General features: G+C 39.4%; 1 protein-coding gene across 1 annotated transcript; it reads left to right on the top strand.

Moving 5' to 3' along the window:
• The first annotated feature begins 541 nt into the window (after positions 1–541).
• Positions 542–11,557, top strand: LOC139578936 (CD48 antigen-like). Its single transcript, XM_071407085.1, has 6 exons — positions 542–722; positions 1,195–1,515; positions 1,747–2,049; positions 2,564–2,653; positions 2,765–2,820; positions 3,107–11,557. Exons 1-6 carry the CDS (start codon positions 680–682, stop codon positions 3,236–3,238), a joined length of 945 nt encoding a protein of 314 aa, XP_071263186.1. The 5' UTR covers positions 542–679; the 3' UTR covers positions 3,239–11,557.
• Positions 11,558–21,742: the final 10,185 nt, after the last annotated feature.

Genomic DNA, 21,742 nt, shown 5'->3' with positions numbered 1-21,742 from the left:
ATTTCACGGTAAGGTCTACGCACGTAGTATTCGGCGCATCTGACAAATACAAATTGATTTGTTCCACATGAAAACATGTTGTGAACCTGGTGTGACATTGAAACTGTGCTGACACCTAGTGGACATTAAGAGGGACTACACCCCACACACACTATAACCTTAAAACAGATGGGATGCTTTACATACATTGCTCTTTTTTATTAGACACTAATATATATGTCCAATAAACAGACATTCAAAAGTCGGAATGTAAAGTCGGAATGTAAAGCACAAACGACTGGAAAGTTCCTCAAAAGCAGCTGTATTGAGTCAAGCATCTTGAGGTTGCCTGAATATATTTCTAATTTTCTAATTTATTTAATCTTTATTTAACTAGGCAAATTGAACTCAACAACATCGACACAGACACAAGTTACCTGATATATTTGGGAAACAGGATTAAACAGAGAGAACTTCCACAAATGATACCCATCCGGTTCCACAAATTATACCCATCCCGTTCCACAAATGATACCCATCCCGTTCCACAAATTATACATATCCCGTTCCACAAATTATACATATCCCGTTCCACAAATGATACCCACCCACAAACAGAAAGACACATGCAGACCGTTGCGTGTTGATGAAAATCTATCTTTGAATTACACTTAATCTGAGTACCCTATTGAAATGGAACATGATCAACTCCGTTCTCTGGATATTACTCTTGCTCGAAAGTGGTAAGTCTGTCTTGCCAAACTGTGAGTCAATTACAAAAGTAGGCTACTATCATGTTACATAACTAGTGTGTAAAGTATGTGAATAAGCTATTACAAAAGTGCAGAAAGAAATGCTGTTATAATTTTGCTTTTTGGTCATGTCGTTACTGTAAAAGAGAAAATGTGTTCTCAATGACTTACTGGTTAAATAAAAAATAGTCTTATTTAGTGTTCATGAGTTAGAAATGTGAACTAGGCTATACCTAGGAGCCATAACTACAACTCAATGGAACACATTTTTAAAATAAATAATACAAAGACAATACAAACAAAAGTAAGTAGGTCACTACATACTGTAAAAGTAGAAATAAATTAATCGTAGTCTATCATGTGCTTGGCTTGGATCCGGGATCACCTACAGGATTTCGTCCTGTTAATGTCTTGTATTGATGTAGCTACTGCCCTTAGCCTATGTTTTATTTCTTCCTTTCAGATCTGATTGATGCTGTAAATGTGACGGGAAGAGAGGGAATGAAAGTAACTTTACCGACTGGACTTACTGAACTAGCCAGTGGCACTGTTATGGCATGGGCTTTCACTTTGACTCATTCAGATTCATTTAATAACATAGCTCTGCTGAATGCTGGTGTGATTACAACGGACTACAGTAGGAAGTTCAAAGACAGACTGAAGCTGGATACTCAGACTGGATCTCTCACCATCAGAAACCTCACCATCAACGACTCTGGACTTTATAAAATACTTATCATCAATACACAGAGTTCATCTAAGATTGCAAATCTAACTGTCTATGGTGCGTGCCTGGCTTCTTTTTTTACTTCCCTTTTTTCGATTCTCTCATTTAGTCTGTTACCCAGAGTTGTTTCAATGAAGATCAAAAAATAATATTTAGAGTTTGAAAAAGAAGTAGCCCACTTCTTCATATATGTTTAGGTCTCATTTATGACATGTTAGTTTTTACTGTAACACATTAGTTTAAATCTGTTTGTCATTGAGTCACTGCCTAATCATTCTGCTATCCCAGACTCAGTGTCTGCTCCTCACATCAGTCACTCAGTGGACAGTCCATTTGAAAAAGTGAGCTGTTCCTTGGTGTGCACTGTGAAGAACGGGAGAGAGGTGATCTTGTCCTGGTACAGAGGAGAGGAGATATTCAACCAGACCAGCAGCCCTGATCTTCTCGCCAATCTCTCTCTCCCTCTGGAGTTTAACAAAAGAAATGTTGACACCTACAGTTGTGAGGCTTCCAACCCTGCTGACTCAAAACAAACTCCACTCAACATTGAAACGCTCTGCCCTCAATTGTCCTCACGCTCTGCCATCAAAGGTATGTCAACACTGCATCTAGTATTGTGTTTTTCCTTTTAGTGGGTCAGTGAGAGCCAACACCCAGACAGTGTCTGCTCTTCATTTCCTCACTAACAACTTATTTTGTAGGATAGTAAGGGGAGAAATATTTTAACAGTAAAACCTGAGGACAGTTTTTACAAAATCCCTCAACATGCGTATTATCATATTGTAATTATTTTAACTTATGTATTACAGCAAGCTGATTTCTGTATTTATTTGCCTATGAGCCGTGTAGCGTACCTTATAATACCTTCATCAATGTCATTCATCAGTATTGACTAAAGCACATGGCATGGGTTTGAACAGCTGAATTTCACTTAGACAGGAAGAATATAGGCTGCAGGTGAATACAGGGCAAGGCCACATACAACATACAGTTGATTAACAAATATGGTAGATGAAAAAAAAGTGAATGAAAAAGATATGACAAGCAATGCCAAATGAGTGACTGAACAGTTCCCTCCCTCCACCCTCCATTTTTCTCCTGACAGAGTCTGGCCCCATCGCACTGGTCACATTGTTAGCAGTTGGGATAATAAGTGGTGGTATATTCTGGGCAGTTAAAATAAGAACATGTGGAGGTAAGTACAATCTGTGTTACAGTTCACATCATACAGAGTACCCTGAAGGTAACAAACACAGAGCATAGGTAATTGTGTAATATCATGCCTTTTCCCTAAATGTCAATGCAGCCTGCAAGCAAAGAGAAGAAGACCAACATTATACTGATGTGAATTTTCAGAGATTGGTAAGGTCAATCTTTATGGATGTGTGCATGCACTGTGTATATATGTGTGCATGCACTGTGCATATACTGTATGTGCGTGCATATTATGATTCTTTCTATGCAACTTCTGTATCTGTGAACACACACACACATTTTAGGATGGAAGTGGTCACTTGTTGTTGGCTTGTATAACATACCAGCCAATGTGATAATACAGAATACATAAGAACAAGCACAGTTTGCAAATGGGTGGATCTTATTGAATTATAGGCTTCTGTTTCTAATTGTTTATGTGCTGGCTTTACAGGTTGGGGATATACCGGTATCTGGCACCGGAGGAGTCTGTTCACCAGAGGAGTCTGTTTTGTACTCAGATGTCAGAATCTTACCTTCTGTTCAGACAGGACTGGATTCAATCACTCCTCTCTCAAAGCTGTGACCTTGGCGTGGTTTAGAGGCTTGTGTGTCTCAATGACCCTGAGAGCTACGCCAGAGGGGGCTTTGGCCCCTGGTAGGTTTAGCCATTCCGGATTGGTCTCCGGTGAGGGGCCAGACCAACGACAGCATTGGTCCTACGTGTTTCACGTTGGCATGGTGCTATAGGTATGCAACTATACCACTCTGACAATGTTACATGCTGTGTGTACAGTTGAAGTCGGAAGTTTACATACACTTACGTTGTAGTCATTAAACTCATTTTTCAACCACTCCACAAATGTACTGTTAACAAACTATAGTTTTGGAAAGTCGGTTTGGACATCTACTTCGTGCATGACACAAATAATTGTTCCAACAACTGTTTACAGACAGATTATTTCACTGTATCACAATTCCAGTGGGTCAGAAGTTTACATACACTAAGTTGACTGTGACTTTAAACAGTTTGAAAAGATGTTGAAAATTATGTCATGGCTTTAGAAGCTTCTGATAGGCTAATTGACATCATTTGAGTCAATTGGAGGTGTACCTGTGGATGTATTTCAAGGCCTACCTTCAAACTCAGTGCCTCTTTGCTTGACATCATGGGAAAATTAAAAGAAATCAGCCAAGACCTCAGAAAAATAATTGTGGACCTCCACAAGTCTGGTTCATTCTTATGAGCAATTTACAAATGTCTGAAGGTACCACGTTCATCTGTACAAACAATAGTACGCAAGTATAAACACCATAGGACCCTGCAGCCGTCATACCGCTCAGGAAGGAGATGCGTTCTGTCTCCTAGAGATTAACATACTTTGGTGTTAAAATTGCAAATCAATCCCAGAACAACAGCAAAGGACCTTGTGAAGATGCTGAAGGAAACAGGTCAAAAGTATCTTTATCCACAGTAAAACGAGTCCTATATTGACATAACCTGAAAGGCCGCTCCGCAAGGAAGAACCACTGCTCCAAAACTGCCATAAAAAAGCCAGACGGTTTGCAACTGCACATGGGGACAAATATTGTACTTTTTGGAGGAATGTCCTCTGGTCTGATGAAACAGAAATAGAACTGTTTGGCCATAATGACCATCGTTATGTTTGGAGAAAAAAGGGGGAGGCTTGCAAGCCGAAGAACACCATCCCAACCGTGAAGAATGAGGGTGGCAGCATCATGTTGTGGGGGTGCTTTGCTGTAGGAGGGACTGGTGCACTTCACAAAATAGATGGCATCATGAGGCAGGAAAATGATGTGGATATATTGAAGCAACATCTCAAGAAATCAGTCAGGAAGTTAAAGCTTGGTCGCAAATAGGTCTTCCAAATGGACAATGACCCCAAGCATACCTCCAAAGTTGTGGCAAAACGGCTTAAGGACAACAAAGTCAAGGTATTGGAGTGGCCATCACAAATCCCTGACCTCAATCCTATAGAAAATGTGTGGGTAGAACTGAAAAAGCGTGTACGAGCAAGGAGGCCTACAAACATGACTCAGTTACACCAGCTCTGTCAGGACGAATGAGACAAAATTCACCCAATTTATTGTGGGAAGCTAGTCGAAGGCTACCCGAAACATTTGACCCAAGTTAAACAATTTAAAGGCAATGCTACCAAATACCAATTGAGTGTATGTAAACTTCTGACCCACTGGGAATGTGATAAAAATTTATAAAAGCTGAAATAAATAATTTTCTCTACTATTAATCTGACATTTCACATTCTTAAAATAAAGTGGTGATCCTAACTGACCTAAGACCTGGGTAAGATTAAACAAATCAGTTCTCTGTCTTATCCTGCGTATTGAAACATTGAACCCGTATATACGGAAATTGTATTTGCCATTTATTAACTTTTGAATTAAACAATTATTTTAACCAAGTTCAGGTGTACTATTGTTCCTATCTCAGTTGAACTTTCGCAACCCTAACAATTGGTGACCCCGACCGTGAACTGAGGGAACTTCGCTGGACATTGAGTCATCCAGCCTTTGGCCTAGACTGTCGCCAGACGGGGTCCTCACAAAAAGACCGGTCTACTAAAAATCAGGTAAGCAGAGCCTATTGTTTCAAAACTGAAATTCTGCATATTGGAGTTAACCAAATGTATTTTGTGAGAAAACCTAACTGGTGTAAGTTGCTAAATTTTCGAACCATATGTTCATTACAGTAAAGTAAGGATAAAACGAACTACGTATTATTTCATTACGTACTACTTGATGGCGAATGCATTTTCAATTGGCCAACAGAATAACAATGGAATGACTGTATGTGTATGACGTGATATTAAAAGCCTGTTTGTGTGTGTGTATGTATCTAAGCTAGGGTTGTTTTATTAAAAGTCTATAAGACTTTAGGGAAGTGATTGAGGACAATGGCCACATAACCACCGTGACAGGCGGAATATTGGACATAAGACAAGTTCTAATATTGAACGGCAATATACCGACTTCACGGATTTTTATGTATTTACATGGTATGTGGGATATAAGACAAATTGTCGATTAATAAGTCTAGGTGGACCCTCGACTAAAAGTGGACGGCAACATAGTCCAGGGGAAGGCAGAAGAATTGGATATAAGACAAGTCTAGGTGGACCCTCGACGGCAATTCACTGTATAAGACATGTCCCCTGTAACAAGTGAACGGCAAGACATTGGATATAAGACAAGTTGGGTTTATATGCGCATATTACCGAACGGCAATGTTTTGGAAATAAGACAAGTTCACTGATTGAATAAGACATGTTGGATATAAGACAAGTCACACTGTATGTCTGTTGCTTTATGATTGTATCCCTCTGTATGTACTGTATCAGGCTTTTATGCAAGGAAAAGTAAGGACATGTATATAAATTGCATAACCATATATACTTAAGTTACACATTAACCACATACTATATTCTCATATTATTAGTCACAGACACACTAGTCACTGGGTAATAATAGATAAGAACAAAATAACGATAAAATTAAGCAAAAAATAAAATAAAAAATAACTACCTCATATGGCTCAAGTTGAAAAGGTGGATGGGAGAAAAGCTATGCAGAGAATGGACAGAAGATGGCAGTATTGCAGCGCTCAACGTGCTCCCAGTCGACGGGGAGCCTGTTTGAATGCTGGTCACAAAACAGAAAACTTAAAACCAATTCGGAGTAGAGAGAATACATTTAATAACTTATTTAGGTTAAATTTACAGACTAATGTTATTAATGTTATGGATTGGCTGACATGCGATATAAATTTAGCGAAGTATATGGTAAGTTTACACTTTGGAGTGGAGAAAGTTGAGAAGTTGATTTTACTTATACGATAGTTTTGCTGCTAAACTGAGTTGGAGTAACTAGATGTTTTGCCTAGAGGCATGAATAAGACAGTTATTTTTGGTATTGTATTGGCTACTAATAAACAACGTCACTAGGGGGGATACACGATTACGTTACTCGAATGGATTTGGTCATTGTTCAGGTACACTATTTTCTTTACTTCTTGCAGTATAGTTTTGATTAAGAGATGTTGATTGACGTTGTATATTCTATTCAAGATCCAACCTTTGTGATAAATTGGGTTTGGTTTATCGAATCCGTACTATTGCCTGTTGCAGTTAGTTAACAGTGATTTACAGTGAACACAGGTTGAGCGCTAGTAAACGCATATCTTTATTTGAACTATACTAATCTATTTGATAAAATTACTAAACCTGTATATTCAACATTTGATAATGATTGGCAAATCCATATATTTAACCACAACTTTGAATTTAGCATAACTGGTATGGCTGGCTGGGAATTTTTAAAGGGACAGTACACGTTTATCACAGTTGTGTGAATGAGTTACATGAAACATCGGGGAAATTTCAAACGAATGATTTGAGGGTATTATCATAATTATTAGGTTTTGTTTTTGTAGTAAACGTTTGGGTTAAGGGGTTTCCGTGTTCCGAGAGACAAGATAATATTAGGAGTTTTATTTTCTGAGTTTTATTTAGACAAGGGACTTTTTTAAGATAAAGGGTTCTTTTGGTATGTCTAGACATGGGGTGGAACACGAATGTAAGGGGGAGGTGTAACCTTTTGACCTGTTTTCATTGCATTTTCCTGTGATTTGATCACTTACGGGGGGATGTAGTGAGAATAATGAATTTGTGGTCATTTGGAATACTAATTTTGAGGTAAATCATATAATGGAGTTTATAGCTCTTGAACATATTTGTAGTTTGAACCACTGAGGAGTCAGGATTCTGTTTTTTAAACATTGGCTATGAAGGTTTTGAATTGGCTATTATTGATTTGGTATTACAACAGAAAAAATCCCATTTGTCATCGATAATAAATATGGGATGATATGATACATTGAGGTTTGAACAGGAGATATTTTAAGCCAATAGGGCAGGAAAGTATATAAACATTTAAATTATTAATGTAAATAAATAGGTTTCAGTTCTTAGAGGAGTGATCCTGGGGGGAGAGAGCTTATTAGTAAAGAAAGGATTTTATATTGTTAGCATTTGTTTTGGCCATTAGAAGATTTTTATTTAAATAGTATTAAAATTGACAGGGGTATATGACATATGTGATGATTTAGGATTATTGATAGGATAGAGAGGTTTATTAAGGTTATGTAAGGACTTTAGAGATTGACACTATAAGACATGTTGTTGTTTTTTAATCCATGATTTTAGATAAAGTCAAAACAGTGAGACACTTAGTTAATATTTCAAAGGAACACATAGTTGTTATTGACTATTATGAGAAAAAGGCAGACAGATGGGTCTACCCCGCACTGTTGAGACTTTGAAGGTTTGAGAGCAGAGTGGAGAGGGGGGGACCAGGAAATGAGCAAGATAGGCTGTGAAATAAGATAGGAGAGAAGGGGGTTAACATATATAAGCAGCACTTATACATTTTAAAGTAGATGAGTCACTTGACAGATAATTGGTAAAGGATAGATATGAATGGACACCCAAACCCAAGGGACAATTGGACATGTGGAAAATGAAAGGGGCGTTCCTATATTATAATGTAGAACATAAGAATATTTGACTAATCTTACCTAAGTCATTATTTAGATTAGGTAAGGTTGTTACCTGGCCAGGGCCAGGTATCAAACGGGGGAGGGGTACATTGTGGTCTAGGATAGGATGGGGCCTATTGGATAATAAACTAATTAAAAAATCTAGCTAACAAATAGGCATAGAAGTTAAATATATAATCAGATAGAACAAATGAGAAACTGTTTGTTAACCAAACCTGTATGTCCAAGATTTTATGCATTACAGGTGAATTAAAGGAGAAGGTGATTCACTCGACCTCGGGGCATATCGCATTTGGAGGGTGAGACACACTGACACTGCCGAATGATCACAGAGTTAAGGAGAAGAACCGTTGCTAATAGAGTTCGGGGATCAACTCCTTAATGAAGAATTCCCTGACCCCGCCCTCTCATCACTGTGTACGTTCATAGAAGTGAAAGTGTTGCTTGGTCTCTGGCTGATGATGTGTTCTCTGGGAGAGGGTGGGGCTTTACAGGATTGCTTGTAGTCCTGAGCTGTCTGTTTAGGATACGATGGGGATGTTGCCATCACAGTACTGCCAGAACCACCACCAGTTCCAACAGACCGGGGTTCAGCCGGCCTCCTCCACCACTTCAAGACCAAGTCCCACACCATCACCTAAGCTCTCCAATCTGGTACAGGTAATAAATGTGAAAGACATCTCAGATAGTGACCAATCTGATTCTGGTTATGAGGGTGGGGAGAACATGTGGTTGGCCTATAAAACACTTAATAGAAAGGACTGTGTCGTATGTGGACATGCTAGACCTATTCTGGCTGCTCACCCATTTGCCCTAAGTAATGGGGAAGGTTGGATGTGCATATTGGAAAGTTTCTATTATAATAAGCCAAATTCAACCCTGTGTAAAACTCTGAGTCTTGTGTTCCCAGAAGTCCCTCCCCAGAAGACACCATGGGGGGTTAAGGCATATGGGGGAAATTACAGCTGTATCACTGGTACAGGTAGGGGTATAGACTATGGGAGGCTCCCTACTACTGACTGCATCACTAATGTCACTATTAACTAGAGGTGTTGCTGATGTATGGTGGATGTGTGGACCTGCCAGGCGGTTGACCCCCATTTTGAAAGGAGATTGTCAGGGCAAATGTGCTTTGGCCAGTCTGATAACACCATTGACTATTATTGAGGTTACAGCTAACCAACCCCTGGGAGCTGCACATGACACAGAGGCTCGGGACCAACTCAGGAGACGGCAGAAACGTGACGCTCCTTGGTCCGAGGGTACAGATAACATCCACACCAACCTGTTGGGGTCCCAATAGGGGTCCCCCACGAATTCCAGACATTAAACAGGAATGATGGCCTGTGGCATTTATTGCCCATTATTGGCCCAGCTATTGTTGATGCTAAACAGAATGCCTGGATCAATTATATCTACTATAATCAACAATGATTCACTACACCCACACTGCACTTAAGGAGATGGCTGAACAATTGGATGCCACCTCGTAGACAAAATAGACTAGCACTAGACATGATTCTGGCCAACCAGGGGGGTGTTTGTAAAATGTTTGGAGAACAATGTTGCACGTTTATCCCTAACAATACCAGTCTGGATGGGAGCATTTCAAAAGCTCTGAGCGGGTTGGAAAAGTTCTGTGGGGATGAAGGGTCTTGCAGGTGTGGAGGAGAGTGGACTGTTCTCCTGGCTGGGTGGTTGGTTTGGTGAGTACACTTCATTGATGGTTACTGGATTTCTGACCGTAATAATTGTATTTTTTTTTAATTAATGTGCTGTGCTGCATGTATTATCCCCTGTTTGAGGAAATATTTTACAGATGTTGCGCCAGCTGCAGTTATGATACCACTGCTTGCTCACGGGGGGATGCTGAGACTGTCTTGACAGAGGATGATCCATGGTTTGCTATAAAAAAATAGAAATAAAAATGTGCTTATTTTTAGTGTTAATTCATTATTTTTTGCTTCACAATATATCTTTGTAATCTTTTACCCTGTATATTGTCCTACCTTATGTCAAGGTTTAAATTTCCTGGGTGGGAGGTAGCCAACCTGGTACCTGTTAGGGGTAGCAGGGTGGACTAGATGGTTTTTATTTTCTATACAATAAAGGTGTGTTTCTTTTAAACTTTGTATTCTGAGATCAAAAGGGGGAATCGAAATTTCTATGTAAAGAGATCTATGAATAACACTGTTCTCCCTAAGAAGGTTATAAGTTCCTGGGTGGTAACGAGCCCACCTAGTATATGGAAAAAGGGGTGACATTTTTATTGTATGTGACACCTTTCAGGTGTCAAACGGGGGAATCAAAAAATAAAAATAAAAAATGTCTATGTTAATCAAAACTGTTTATGTTGACACCTTTTAGGTGTCAAACGGGGGATTGTGGGGTTTTTATAAGGTTTTTTGACATGCTTAACTAACTATAAGCTAGTAGGGCTTCTTATGCATTAAAGTTTGAATTGCTGACTCTTGTGAACCTGCATTTTCCATTGTTCTCACTTTTACCAGCGCTCAGGGCCTAACCATGAATATCAGCCTGAAATGTGTGTGTGTTAAAGAGAGCGCTGTACTGTATGAAATATGTGTGTGTATATGCAACAAATGTATCAGTAGTGTGGGCGCTGTACTGGGTGACGAGACTGTGCTAATCTTAGAGAGACACAGGAGGGGGGTGAATCAGGAGACTGCTGACCAGACAATAACAGATAAACTATACACACGAAAAACATATGTGAGGTTCTGAGTTATGCACTATAACCCAATACTATAACAAACGTGATTAGCAACTGTATTATATGTGATTGAATACTATAACAAACGTGATTTGATATTGACAACCTGTTGGCTTGGGCGCCTGGATGTCTGTGTGTGTGTGCTGGAAGTAACAGTTAGCTCAGATAAGAAGCTGGGAAGCTGTAGTTAGCCTTGATTGAGAACAGTGGACAATATATACAGGTGCAGATATCTCAGACAATGTTATAAAACTGTCTGACCCCAGTCTCTGGGGTGAAGGAGCGTAATATACACAGCAACAATGAAGGGACACCAGAAAGCGCAAAGAAGCTGGGACCAGCTTGTGTGCCAACATCAACGATAGGCTGGGTGAGTCTAAACCACGCCCAGTCTCTACTCTGACAGGCCGGCTCGGAAGTGGGAACTAACCTCTGTCACGAGTATAATATAATATTTTTGTCAGAAACAAATCAGTTCTCTGTCTTATCCTGCGTGATGAAACATTGAACCCGTATATACGGAAATTGTATTTGCCATTTATTAACTTTTGAATTAAACAATTATTTTAACCAAGTTCAGGTGTAATATTGTTCCTATCTCAGTTGAACTTTCGCAACCCTAACAAGATGCCAATCATTTGAGTGTGACTTGGATTAAATGTCAAGAATTGTGAAAAACCGAGTTTAAATGTATTTGGCTAAGGTGTATGTAAACTTCCGACTTCACTGTATATTCCTGCATTGTCAGATTAGTACGTAACGCATCATCCATCTGATCCACATAATCGCGTATTCCTTCTTTCGGACCGCGCGTACAGTTACTAATTTTACTATCTAAACAATATATTCCCAACTGTAGTTAAGAATCCCTCAATTTCATCATCTGCTGTCGCCGGGTCACACGCTTCGCTTCCGGAGGACCAAGACGACATTCTATATCCCTGTGTCAGTGTTGGCAACATGGCCCGTGGCAAAAGCGAGTGTACAACATGATTGCAATCTCCAGCATGGAACTCAAAAAATGATACCCTGTTTCCTCAGGAAACTGATACATTCATGTCCCCCCTCTACCGGATCAGGCGCCTCTTTCATAATAGTACGCATCTCGCTCATGCTCAGTGGCTGATGGTGATGCTGAATTTGGAATGAATCTGCTGATAGGCAAGCAACTAGTAGCCTATGATGGCTAGTCTACTCCTTTACTGTCCAAGATCCTTATATGTTATGTTCAGAGTTACACCAACTCTTACACACAGAGTTAGTTTAATATGGAAATATGACCTTGGGATCCTTTTTGTTTTTTAAAATTATTTCTTAATGAATTGAAAGTAAAGTTTCAAAGGTTTCCAAAACCGTATTGCAACCGAGGATTATTAACATTTAGACAGAGCGTTGTCGTGACTGCTGTACAATTGTAACACCTGAATCTTCGTAGGCCTTTCTGAAAACACATCGATCTAGAAGTCTTACATTGACAACACATGCATTGATCTTGAAATATTGATGACAATTCAGAGAGTAGGATAAGCCATCTTCAGATAAGCCTTCCCTTAGCTACAAAAATATTTTAGTGCAGTGGGAATGTATATATTGCAGTTATTACAATCCTACTGCAATACAACATCTGAAAGAACAGTTATGCCCCATTTACATCGTGAAGTATTTAATGACGCCGTACGTCATCTTCATGCAATCTCGTTCCGCTACTAGATGGAGCTCAGGGAGGGTTTCACAAAACGGAAGACAAAATATAGGAGAACTTAGTCTCTCGTCAGGGATCGCATTTATTTTGGGAGATTGCAAAATATGACATTTTCATTCAAGACTGTGGAAACATATTGTTTTAGTTGATAATAAAACATGTTTGGTTTAGTTACTTTTTCATCCACTTGTTTCTATAACTTCTAGCAAGTCAAGCTAGCTTACAGAGCAGCTACCTAGCTAGCTAAAAGCTACACTATACTGTAGCTATCAACCTGTTTTTAATTATCATATAAAACAAATGCCATTACCATTACAATAAACTAAAACGGGAGTTAAGTCATAAAAATAGTACTCACTTATAGGAATGGGAAATGTACAAGTTCCTAGCTATCCCATAAACCCATTGTCGAAAGCCACATATTTTTTATCTTCTTCTGTGGTTTGACAACTTCTTGATCTTTGGAAAGATTCAAAGTATGCAGCGTCCGTCTCGCAAAGGAACCACAAGGAGGAATTGCATTTCTATTCCACCGTGGATGGTCCTCTTTCAAATGAATGACATCCGGCGCAATGTAACAGAGTGCTTACATTAATGTGAATGAATCCTATGAATTAAAATGGTCAATTTAGGTACAATCAATTAGCCTAATTTCTCAGAGATCAAATTATATTTCAACTCGTGTTTTTATAGAAATGCGAATATTATCTGTTTCTAACGACAGAAATGATTTCAGATCAATGTGAGATGGTGGGTGTCATGGCTTGCTGAAGTGACAAGGAATGAACCAATAGATAAACAGAATGTGAACTGCCTGAAGGCCCAAAAAACAGGTTAAGGCCAGATATGGTGTGTTAATACTGAATGTTAATATCCATTGTGAGAGAATGAAAAATAGTAGTAAATGTGTCAAGACAAAACAAAGCAGTTCAGAAGAAAATGGAATAAAAACGTGCACAACTGCAGGGTGAAAATAACTGAAAAACAAATAGCCTTTATAGAAATATAAATGTTTGAGTTGTCAGATGCTATATCTTTTCAACACTCTAGGGGGAGTAAAGAACAGCATATTTGAAAGTTATCCAGCATTCTGCAGCTACCATCAGAGTTGCATGTCTCTTTCTATGACCGTGGTGTGGTCATTTTATTTACATATGATCAGAAGCAGAGCTGATAGGAATGTGTTTTACAGAATACAGGCCTATACAGACGAATTCTGATCTTCTGTACATCACAGTTCTATCTGCAAGGTTCTTTGAATAAGCCCCTAACGTTAGTCTAATAACAAAACCCACAAACGGAGAGTGTGGTACATGCTTCTGGTTGCTCAATTAAGACTACAAATATACATGTATCAAAATGAACATGTCAACCAACGTGGATTCCGTCAATCCCCTTCATCATCCCCATAGTATAGTGTGCATGCACGATTGCATGCTGTGTAGAAATTAGCTTCTTTCTCACCATAGCGTGTGGTTATCGCCTCTGTCTGTTCACTTTGTAGTCTGTAGCCTATATGGGTCAGTCACTCTCATTCTCACTTGCTTATAGGAGAGATGTGGTACCTTCCTCCAGCACAGTACAGCTTCTCTTATGCAAAATAGCTCACGCCACAAACCATGCTCTCAATCCCTTTTGGATAAGAAAGGAGATATAACAGACTGACCCTAGCCCCCCGACACAAACTATGACTGCATAAATACTGGAGGCTGAGACAGGACTCGGGAGACACTGTGGCCCCGTCCGACGATAACCCCGGACAGGGCCAAGCAGGCAGGATTTAACCCCACCCACTTTGCCAAAGCACAGCCCCACACCACTAGAGGGATATCTTCAAACCACCAACTTACTACCCTGAGACAAGGCCGAGTATAGCCCACGAAGATTTTCCCCACGGCACGAAGAGGAGGAGGAAGATCAAGAAGAGGAGGAACAAGCAAACTAGCCTGGATAAATCCAGTATGTTTGTGCTATCATATCAACTCCTTGTCTGTCCTTGTCATGCCAAACACCGGCATGTTTGGAATGACAATGAGTGAAAAGGATTTGGCATGATAGCACAGACTGGATTTCTCCAGGCTACAAGCACACACCATAAAATGGGAACTATAATTAACTAAGTTGAGTTAGCATTATGCCATAGGCTCAGTAATATATGCAGATTTAACAAAATGGTGCAATTATCGTGCATTTAATTGAACTTGTCTGTCTGGGAAAATACTAAAGCCCCACTCCTTACTTTGAAAAACAACAAAACAGCAACTCTGCCACTTGGTTTGCTATAAAGCTGAGGAATGGGGCTGAAGAAACTTAACCATAGAAAGTCCCACCAAGTCGACTACTTTAAAATGGTGTATGTCTTCGATGTATGTCTTCGATGTTCAATGGCACTGACCATACTCAAGTTGTGCAAAGTGCGCTCTCTATCCAACTCTAGGGAGTGAGGTTACATAAAAACTGTGATGCAGCCTTTGCTTGAGTAGCTTTCTCAGGAGCGGTTAGTTGAGTTTTTATACAAGAAAAGGCAAGTGGTGAATTTCTTAACAATTATGTTCAGGTCTCTTATCATGTGGACTTTAGACTTGATATTACTTTTGTGTTTTTTTATTCTAAGTGTGCTGGGGGCTGTACATACTGAAGTTGAGACAGAAGTGAAGACAGTAGGCAGGTTTCCATTGACCCAGGTTTATTCCACAAAAGCAATGTTGCAAAAAAGATAATTGCGACATATGTCATGGAAACAGCAGGTACAGAAGACATTTTTCGTAAAGATCGACAACATTTGTATCCGTTCGACACTGGTCGGTTTTTCTTTTGTCAAACTTTCTTTATTGCGACAAATGAACTCAGGTGGGATGTGCAACTCAGGACCACATTAACCCACTGGCACAGAGCTAAAGCCTAAAGTTGGAGCCATGAGGGCTGCATACTGAATGTCAACTTGCACTCTTTAGATGGGGTACAATTAAAGGAAAGTAAATATATGGCTAGGGGGGATTTGACTAACTGACATAAATATACAGATGCTCACCTCCAGGAAAGGTTCTGCAACACTCAGGAGTCATGTGTTACTATATGTACTAACTGTGTCTGTGCTTGCAGTCTTTTTGGCTTCAGAGTCAAGTCCAGCTATTCAAGTAATCATTGTTAGAGAGTGTTTGTGTGTGTGTGTGTTTGTGTGTTACTTTTGCTTTTTCAACATTTAGAGAAGTGAATCAGACAGGTTAAAAAAAATGTAACTGTCTGACCAAGCAGAGGAAGGGCCACTTTATTTGACCTGCATCCTGTGTTCAAACATGTGAGTTTTTTGGGCTAAAATGTCCTGGTACTGTAAAGTTCACAATGCCGGTGACCTTAATAAGGGCCCCAGGACCAGTTGAAGCAAAAAAGCCCCATAACATCAAAGATCCACAACTATATTTTAGAGTAGGGATGAGGTATTTTCTGTATATGCATTGTTCTTTCATGGGCAAAACCCACCGCTGGCGTGTGTGGCCAACAATATTTATTTTCAGGTCATATGACCATAGTACCGGTGCCAATGCCATTTCGCAAATTCCAGGCAGTGATATGGTCAGATGTCATAAAAATAGAGGTCTTTGGCCATGCACACCAATGGTGTGTATTATTTATATTTTTTGCTAACCTTTATCAAGGCATCCAATAATTGCGGACCCCACTTTGTACATATGTGACTGTGTCTCTGCTTGTGACCAGACTAATTTCCTTTCCCATCAGTCTGTCACATTGTGTGGTCAGCGCTTTTCTGTCCCATGTTACTAGTGGTTTGACCCCACTGAGAAGCAGCCCCACACAGTCTTCTCTGCGTATAGGAGTCCCATCTGACACGCAGGCCTATGTGGTGAAATACCACTGCTATGAATACATTCCACTGCAGCGAACAAAATAGTTCTCAATAATACTAAAGGTCTACTCATCAGTTTTACAATGGTCGGATCCATTTAGGCCTGTAAGGGTCTTTAGATTTCTAAAAGATAAAGTGTAACACTGGAAAAGGAGGGCTATTCTGCATGGGTAGGTAGGTCTGGGAGTGTAACTTTACAGTGCTTTTCTACAACATTGTTTTCACATTTTCTAACTGAATGAAGTATGCAAATCGGTAATTTGCATACCTAACTTGCTTAGAAAATGTGTTCTGCCTGTTCTTCAACACAAGGGAGACTCCAGCGTACATACTCCATGGAACTTGATAATAAAGTATGCAGACGGTATAAGCCTAATATCTTTCTGTGTTTATGTCTCACTCACACAAACTCACATACCAAACTCATGTTCATCTAAAATGGTTTAGGATCCTATTCACTTGAATTATCCACTAGCATTTTCCACGAGAATTTAATTGACTAAATTAATAATACTTCATTAAAACTTCAATAGATTTCAGCCAATATGACTTGCATGAGAGAAAACAGTTTCTCCACTTCTAAACATTCTATGCAGGAAATTCTTATCATGCTTTATGTTTATATTTCAGTTGCGTATATTACATTTGTTTTATTTGATGACTTTATGATTTCATTCCAAGTCATCATCTCACCTCTATATAGCTGCTGCCTATGCTGTCTGACAAAATTGCTATTTTAGTAGATCTTCAAAGTAAATACGGCATAATTTTATTATTGCTGAAAACCAAATATCAATCACTTATAGATATTTTTTTCAGGTTGAGATACCCCGCGAAGCAAATGCTCTCTATCAATTTCGATAATGCGTTCTTCTGTCTCTTCTCTCCATCTCTGTCTGACGCACACTAACCGCATAGGTGGTTTGCCGTAGCAAGGTACCTGATTTCGTTTTTTTCATGATCGATCTCTGTCTGCCACGCCCTGATCTGTTTCACCTGTCCTTGTGATTGTCTCCACCCCCTCCAGGTGTCGCTGATTTTTCCCCAGTGTATTTATCCATGTGTTTCCTGTCTCTCTGTGCCAGTTCGTCTTGTATGTTTTTCCAAGTCAACCATTGTTTTTCCCGTTCTCCTGCTTTTTGCTATTCTCCTTTTTCTAGTCCTCCTGGTTTTGACCCTTGCCTGTTTCTGGACTCTGTACCCACCTGCCTGACCATTCTGCCTGCCTTGACCACGAGCCTGTCTACCACTGTACCTCCTGGACTCTGATCTGGTTCTGACCTTTTGCCTGTCCACGACCATTCTGTTGCCTACTCCTTTTGGATTAATAAATATTGTAAGACTCCAACCATCTGCCTCCTGGTCTCACCTTGTGTCATGATAGTGTCGAGGGAGGAGATGGTTTTTACATATTGTGTATATTTATATTTAACACATTTCTGTTTGTTGGCAATGTCAATTTTGCAATTTTTCCCCCAAATATTTACTTTTGTGTTTGAGCTGGAGACTTATATTTCCCTCACTAACTTTAAACATCAGCTATCTGAGCAGCTAACTGATCGCTGCAGCTGTACATAGTCCATATGTAAATAGCCCACCCAATCTACCTCTCTCATGCCCATATTGTTTTTATTTACTTTTGTGCTCTTTTGCACACCAGTATCTCTACTTGCACATCATCATCTGCACATTTATCACTCGTGTTAATCTGCTAAATTGTAATTACTTTGCTACTATGGCCTATTTATTGCCTACCTCCTCACGCCATTTGCACACACTGTATATAGACTCTTTTTTTTCTATTGTGTTATTGACTGTACGCTTGTTTATTCCATGTGTAACTCTGTGTTGTTGTTTGTGTCGCACTGCTTTGCTTTATCTTGGCCAGGTCGCAGTTGTAAATGAGAACGTGTTCTCAACTAGCCTACCTGGTTAAATAAAGGTGAAATAAAAAAATAAATAATAATAAACGTGGTGAAAGTGACAAACTGACACGTTTTCATTTTCGTCAAAACAACTTCATATCGAAGGAGGGCCTTTGATTTGATGCCCTGCACATGCACAGATCGCCACAAAACAACCGTTAGACCAGATGATGCGTCTCTGCTTAGCTAGCAAACGGAGATATGACATCACTTACAAGTGTGATCGGGGATTTTCTATTGAAGACGAAGATTCTGCCTATCTTCATACTGTCCTGTCTTTGCTGCTGTGCTACGGCCATGTCGCAGAAGCAGGTGGTGACTCCACTTCTGTACACAGTCATTTTTTGGACAGGTGAGACACTTTTTCAACTATGAACCCAGTGTGAACTTGATGGAATTCGCACATTAATTGATGCAATTTCTCGCCTGAGCAGCGGAACACAACCTTTAGGTCTATTTCACCTCTAAATAGGATGTTTAGTCAATTTGACAAAGTTTGTAACCAGCTTGATATCTGACTAGCATTACAAGGGCAAATGCTCCCTTCTGCTGCTTGAGAGGCAGTGCTCACACCACTGTGAAGTGAACAACAATAGAGATTAGCAACAATAGTGGAATCTGCGGTTTGCATTCAAAATAAAAGTCCAGCACTGAAACTGATGCAAATAGTGGAATCATGCTACAATTGGACTGGATAATGGTGAACAAGGTTGGAAAGTAGTTAAACATTTAACAAAAGACAACAATTAATTAATTTGTCAATAAGCAGTAAAATTACAAATCGCACTGTGGATGTATTATTAGACTTCAGAATTGCATTAGGGGCATAATTATATGCAATATACAGCATCACCTAAGGATTGTGAATCCATGAAATTAGGTATCAACCTAGTCTGTAAACTATAAAAACAAAAAGTCGCACAGTCTATGTGTAACTCCCAGTAATTTATTGGGTAAACCAATGAATGTTCAATATGTACAGTCCCTTGACTTTTTCCACATTTTGTTACATCACAGCCTTTTTCTAAAAAATATTTTTTTTACATGTCCCTCAATCTACACACAATATCCCATAATGATAAAGCAAAAATAGGTTTTTAGAAATTATATCAAATCAAAGTTTATTTGTCACGTGCGCCGAATCAACAGGTGTAAACCTTACAGTGAAATGCTTACTTACAGTGTAACGGCTGTCATATTCGTTCTCCTCCTCAGACGAGGAGGAGCATGGATCGGACCAACATGCAGCGAGGTATGTAGACGAAACACGAAGAACACTTGAATAAACTACAAAACAACAAACGACGTTAAACAGACCTGAACTTGTGAACATAAAAAAACAATGAACGCACGAACAGGAACGAACGAACGAAACAGTACCGTGTGGTGTAACAAACACAGACACAGCAACAATCACCCACAAACAAACAGTGAGAACAGCCTACCTTAATATGGTTCTCAATCAGAGGAAACGTCAAACACCTGCCTCTAATTGAGAACCATATCAGGCAACACATTTAACCCAACATAGAAACACATAACATAGAATGCCCACCCCAACTCACGCCCTGACCAACTAAACACATACAAAAACAAGGAAAACAGGTCAGGAACGTGACATACTAACAGTATGATTGTTAAGTAAAAATATAGGTATTAGGTGAACAATAGTCGGGCTAATTGAGGGAGTATGTACATGTAGGTATGGTTAAAGTAACTATGCATATATGATAAATAGAGAGTAGCAGCAGCGTAAAAGAGGGGTTGGGGGGGGGGGGTGGGACAATGCAAATAGTCCAGGTAGCCATTTGATTAGATGTTCAGGAGTCTTATGGCTTTTTAGGGCCTTCCTCTGACACTGCCTGGTGTAGAGGTCCTGGATGGCAGGAAGCTTGGCCCCAGTGATGTACTGGGCCGTACGCACTATCATCTGTAGTGCCTTGCGGTCGGAGGCCGAGCAGTTGCCGTACCAGGCAGTGATGCAACCAGTCAGGATGCTCTTGACAGACAAAATGAGGGAAAAAAATCCAGAAAATCACATTGTAGGATTTTTTATGAATTTATATTCAAATTATGGTGGAAAATAACTCTATATTCCGAGATGTCAAACACATTTATCTTATTTAATTTGCAAGAATACATATGTGTAAACTGTGTTACCCAACTATTGTAGAACAAGCAATGAAGTTGGGAAATCTAGTTCAGTTGGGAAGAACTTCACTCCAGTAAGCATGCTTTGCCAACATAACCACTGGATTTCTTAAACAAACTACTTGTAAGTTAATACCAGACATTAGATTTCATAATGTGAAGAAGCAGGCCTATACTAGCCTCCTATAACCCTACTGATCTTACAATATGTTTCGCTAAACAAATTGCAAAACACATTCTAAAGCTCATGAGATTAGGATGGATATACGAGGCTAAGCCTATAGTGCCTTCGGAAAGTATTCAGACCCCTTAACTTTTTCCACATTTTGTTACGTTACAGCCTTATTCTAAATTGGATTAAATTACATTTTTTCCTCATTCCTCATTTTCCTGTATACAATACCCCATAATAACAAAGCAAAAACAGGTTTTTAGAAATGATTGCAAATTTATTTAAATAAAAAAACATAAATACCTTATTTACATAAGTATTCAGACCCTTTCCTATGAGACTCTAAATGTAGCTCTGTTACATCCAGTTTCCATTGATCATCCTTGAGACGTTTCTACAATTTGATTGGAGTCCAGATGTGGTAAATTCAATTGACTAGACATTATTTGAAAAGGAACAAACCTGTTCAAACCTGTATATAAGGTCCCAGAGTTGACCGTGTATGTCAGAGCAAAAAACAAGCCATGAGGTTGAAGAAATTCTCCATAGTGCTCCGAGACAGGATTGTGTTGAGGCACATATCTGGGGAAGGGTACCAATTTATTTCTGCAGCATTGAAGGTCCCCAAGAACCAGCGTGAGGAGGTATAGAACTGGTCTGTCTGTCCAATATAAAGGGTTAAAACTGGCAGAGGAATAAAAATAGAATAATTAGGAAAGTATACCAGTTTAATTTGAGGACCAGGATGTTGACAGCTGTGCCATACAGATTGCAAAAAAAGTTGGTAAGAGATTTTTGATGTACCGATTCCAAGGTACATGATGTATGAGAGGATATATAAAACAACGCAAGATTCAAGACTTCGTCCTTTTCAGCTAAAGTTATTATAGAGAATTCTTTCCACCAACAAAATGTTGAATATTTGGGGAATAAAGTCATCACAAA

This window comes from Salvelinus alpinus, chromosome 6, assembly GCF_045679555.1.
Source record: "Salvelinus alpinus chromosome 6, SLU_Salpinus.1, whole genome shotgun sequence".
NCBI lineage: Eukaryota > Metazoa > Chordata > Actinopteri > Salmoniformes > Salmonidae > Salvelinus > Salvelinus alpinus.
Note: the sequence above shows the minus strand (reverse complement) of the source record. Positions and strands in the feature narration are given on the sequence as shown.

Bases quoted from the DNA above. Each gene is read 5' to 3' on its own strand.
- LOC139578936 (XM_071407085.1), top strand. From the start codon at position 680: ATGATCAACTCCGTTCTCTGGATATTACTCTTGCTCGAAAGTG. The intron at 1,516-1,746 runs GTGCGTGCCTGG...CTGCTATCCCAG, and splicing joins TGCAAATCTAACTGTCTATG to ACTCAGTGTCTGCTCCTCAC. The intron at 2,050-2,563 runs GTATGTCAACAC...TTCTCCTGACAG, and splicing joins CTCACGCTCTGCCATCAAAG to AGTCTGGCCCCATCGCACTG.